The sequence below is a fragment of the Sesamum indicum genome, unplaced genomic scaffold (genome assembly GCF_000512975.1).
Source record: "Sesamum indicum cultivar Zhongzhi No. 13 unplaced genomic scaffold, S_indicum_v1.0 C00720, whole genome shotgun sequence".
In the NCBI taxonomy this organism is placed as follows: domain Eukaryota; kingdom Viridiplantae; phylum Streptophyta; class Magnoliopsida; order Lamiales; family Pedaliaceae; genus Sesamum; species Sesamum indicum.
This window is the reverse complement of record NW_011629800.1, coordinates 323-4115: the sequence shown is the minus strand read 5'-3', so window position 1 is coordinate 4115 and position 3793 is coordinate 323. Positions and strand designations below refer to the sequence as shown.

At 35.0% G+C, this 3793-nt stretch overlaps 1 protein-coding gene across 1 annotated transcript; it reads right to left on the bottom strand.

Annotated features, from left to right (window-relative positions):
• Positions 1-246: 246 nt before the first annotated feature.
• Positions 247-3230, bottom strand: LOC105155224 (cactin-like). The gene is made up of 7 exons (XM_011071095.2): positions 2883-3230; positions 2692-2783; positions 2234-2333; positions 1018-1089; positions 820-882; positions 571-711; positions 247-392 (listed from the first exon to the last, which is right to left on the bottom strand). The coding sequence occupies exons 1-7, from the start codon at positions 3090-3092 to the stop codon at positions 288-290; spliced, it is 783 nt and encodes a 260-aa protein (XP_011069397.2). The 5' UTR covers positions 3093-3230; the 3' UTR covers positions 247-287.
• Positions 3231-3793: the final 563 nt, after the last annotated feature.

Below are 3793 nucleotides of genomic sequence, written 5' to 3'. Positions count from 1 at the left end.
GTGGATGCAGAAACACAAATCTGTATTGCACACAACCACTAGTTCACATGCTCAAGCATTTGAAAATTGTCAGTAGCATTAAAAAAATGAATACCCATGTCAAAGCTCTGAATAATAGGTTCTATTCAATAAACTATGACAAGCAAATGAAGAATGAGCAAATGAGAAATATTACAGCAATAGACCATACGACGTAAACCAAAGACTAAACTAATATAGAAGAAAACAGAACACACTACATCCCCATAAGCATGTCTCAGGATTACAAGGAAATTGAAAAAAGAAAGCTAACATACCTCCCAATATCTTATATGCGTAGGAGTTGCCCTGTCTAAGTCAAGGTGCATCTTTATGTCGTTGTGAAGCTCTTCCATTTCTTTTACAGTCAAACCCTAAATAAAAGACATCACCGTCAAACATCGAAATACAGTTGAGTAAATCCAACACAATCTCCATCTGCCCTTCAAATAGTAAAAGAGAAATCTATAGAAGCTTTATCAATTATTTTTTTGACAGTGTTAGAGGAGGAACAGTGAAAGAGATAAAAGCTGAGGAATATTTAACTTTTACCTTAAATACCATGTATGGTTCATTTATTTCTATCTCAAAATCATCTGAAGGATCAAGATGTTTAGTGAGTATATCAATCGGCTTCATACGACCTTCGCGTAACCGAATCTCTGACCTAATTTTGCTTTGATCAAAATGAAACTGTAAAATAAACATATAACAAAGGTGATGAGTTCTTTCTGGCTGCAGGAAACCATCTAAAACATCACAAAAGAAAGGAAACAACACATGTTACCATGAAATGGTTACCTCTTCTTCTTTCTTCTCCCAGTCTTGGAACTCAGCTCGCGCGCGCTCTCTTGCCAACAGTGCCTATGATGCGAATGTCATTACAATTCCAAGCATAAAGGATATGAAGTCAATATGGACATGCAAATCAAATCAGCGAATTATGTACAGTACGCAAATAACATAACGCCCTTCTCCAAGTAAAGATTGGGATCGTACCATCTCTTCCTCATGTTGTGCTTTCTCAATAGCCCTTTCTTCTCTTCTCTTCTTAACTTTTTCAATCTCAGCCTACAAAAGAATAGAATATAATTTATAAAAATAAATATCATCTACCGGGATAATCCGCTGGTGCAACACAGCTTTATCAAGGGCGTATGCCAGCATTAGATAGGATGAGGTAAGCTAAAACTTCGAAAAGGAAAGGAATTTAGGGAGGCCTATAGTTAGCTAGTATATTAAAATGGTTATGTTCCACTATCGAAGCCCTTCAAGTATATGGAAACCTTATCATCAGAAGAGTTTGCAGTTTGCAGCATGAAATTGTCAGGCTAAAAGTGGAGAGAAACACTGAAGTTAACAGGACTCCAACCACAATTTCCCCAAGTGCGAGGTAAGATGCTTCAACAATAATATTGGAGAAAAGAGAAAACAGATAAAGAAATAAAGGTGCATAATTTATTTTGTTTTATTTTATTTTATTTTTTCCTGTGGAAGCAGGAGAAAGGGCGTGGGGGGAGGTTAATATAGATGCATATGATTTCGAATTTTCTGAAATTTGGAATGTAAACAAGATTATACTTGCCAAAAGAAAATAAAATGAGAAACTCAAGGAAACTTGTCAAAAGAAAAGATGTAAATGAGAATGTCAAACAAAACCGGTTTCTCATCTTATTCCAAAAGTAATGAGTAATGATGCCATAGTGTGATGTCAACTCATTATGCCAAAGGAATTTTGTTTTCTCATTCTACATGACAATGTAACATCACATGTGACATTCATTGTTTATGCCAAAAGTAATCGGGACTGTCGGAAAAAAAATCAAGAGTTTCCATTGACATTCTTGGTTTATGTCTAATTTCCCAGTTTGTGAAGTGAAACCGAGAATGTCAAATTCTTTTGGCACTTTGTTATCCTATATAATGAGTTTATGCCTTCATAGTCCAGAGTTTGCTTATAACTCATACTCAGACAAAACAACGGCATCATTGTCTACCCATTTCATGGAGTTTCCACCAAAGCTACAGTACTTTCTCGCCAACAAACTCAGGGAAAATAGAACTAGAGTTGTCTCACTTCCCAGAGAAGAAACAGCAGAGCTAGGATAGTCATAATGAAAATGAGGAAGACAAGTATTTCTTCTATAATTCTATACGACTTCAAGACTGGAGGTAAACAAAATATACACTAACAACCAAGCTAAAATATCATTACCATTCTTTCTCTCTGTCTCTTCTTCTCTGCTTTGATGGAAAACTCATCAAGAGGCACGCCTTGGGTTACATCGCGCTCAATCTTCTTTCGCCACACAAATCTTGCATTCAGACAAGTAAAATTCATGGGAAATGTTCAAGCTATCTAAACTGCATCATTCACTAGTTTGTTAATATTAAGCAAACAAGTCAAATAACCAAGTCTTAGAGGGAGCGTGAAGGCAGATTCGCATTTGTGGACAATACAAAGTTCATCCTTGTTTATACAGACGTTGTGATGTCATTCAGCTGCAAACTAATTAGATATGTCGCAACTTACAAGGGACTTCACAGAAAATTATTTGTTTGCTGCAGTGTTCAAATTAATTTCCATACAGATACTGCAAATAAAATTACCCAAAAAGAGCTCAAAGAATAACATAAGTTGTCAGTGAAATAAATGCAGAAATTGAGACTCACTTTTCATTAAGATTAGAATCACCAAAGGGATTTGAATCATTGGAATATCCAGAGACGGTCTGCGACTTCAATTTCTTGGCAACTTTCATAGCCTATCATGTCATAGGGTCAGAAACATAAGGATACGCGACGCGTAATAGAAAGAATAGCCTCCAAACATAACTTGTAATAAAATCGGGGCAAATAGGAACCTTTTTGTGAGCCTTCTTAGCCAGGTATTCTGCAATGTCGTCCTCTGTAATCTTTCTCTTACTCCTGTGCCTAGATGGCTCATCGGAATCGCTGTCAGAATAACGTCGGCTTCTGCGACTCCGATTCATACGGCGGTTGATATCGGAAACTGAGTTCGATGAAGAATCATCGGAGGAGTAACGTCGTCGGTTTCTGCTAGAGGACGTCATCCCCTCCCACTCTTAACTGGGGTTTTAGTCGGAGTTGGAGAACCGACTTTTCTGTGGCTTGATTTGGGTGCTGTTGCAGGAGAACCTGAATAACAACCTACATCCCCAGAAATTTATAATAGAAGTCGAATGAAAATATAGTCCCAATATTACAAAATAAGCAAATTATCATCTATCAAGAAAACCACCAATTTATTCTTTATAATTTTAAAAATAAAATAATTTATCTTCTTATTAAGAAAATAAATCGATTCATTTTAAAAAATATAGTAAAATAAATTATTGTATTTTAAAAAATATAGAGAATTCAATTACTTTTTTTTTTATAGAGAGATAATTGTTATTTTCTTGCATTTTTTTCTAAAAATATATGATGCAACTGTTTACCTTAAACTTTTAAATTGGAACTCTTCCATTGGAAATAATTTTATTTTCTTAAAATTGAATTAACTCAGGAAAAAAAGATCAAAACTTCTAAGAAAAAATAAATGTTAAAAGTAACTAATAATAAAATCTTCTGGTGAAAAGTTTATTCAAATTTAAAAACAAAACTTATTTAGTGACCTGTTTAAGTAATTGTCCTAAAGATGTGGCAGGAGGCTAGTTACAAGTTTTACAGTGGAACTGCTGCGGTTTGAAATTGCACAAACAATCAATATACCAATAAAAACTATCTATGTATTACAAGGTCCGCAGCTCCC

Bases quoted from the DNA above. Each gene is read 5' to 3' on its own strand.
- LOC105155224 (XM_011071095.2), bottom strand. From the start codon at position 3,092: ATGACGTCCTCTAGCAGAAACCGACGACGTTACTCCTCCGATGATTCT. The intron at 2,334-2,691 runs GTGAGTCTCAAT...TCTGAATGCAAG, and splicing joins GATTCTAATCTTAATGAAAA to ATTTGTGTGGCGAAAGAAGA. The intron at 712-819 runs GTAACCATTTCA...TTTATTTTACAG, and splicing joins GGGAGAAGAAAGAAGAAGAG to TTTCATTTTGATCAAAGCAA.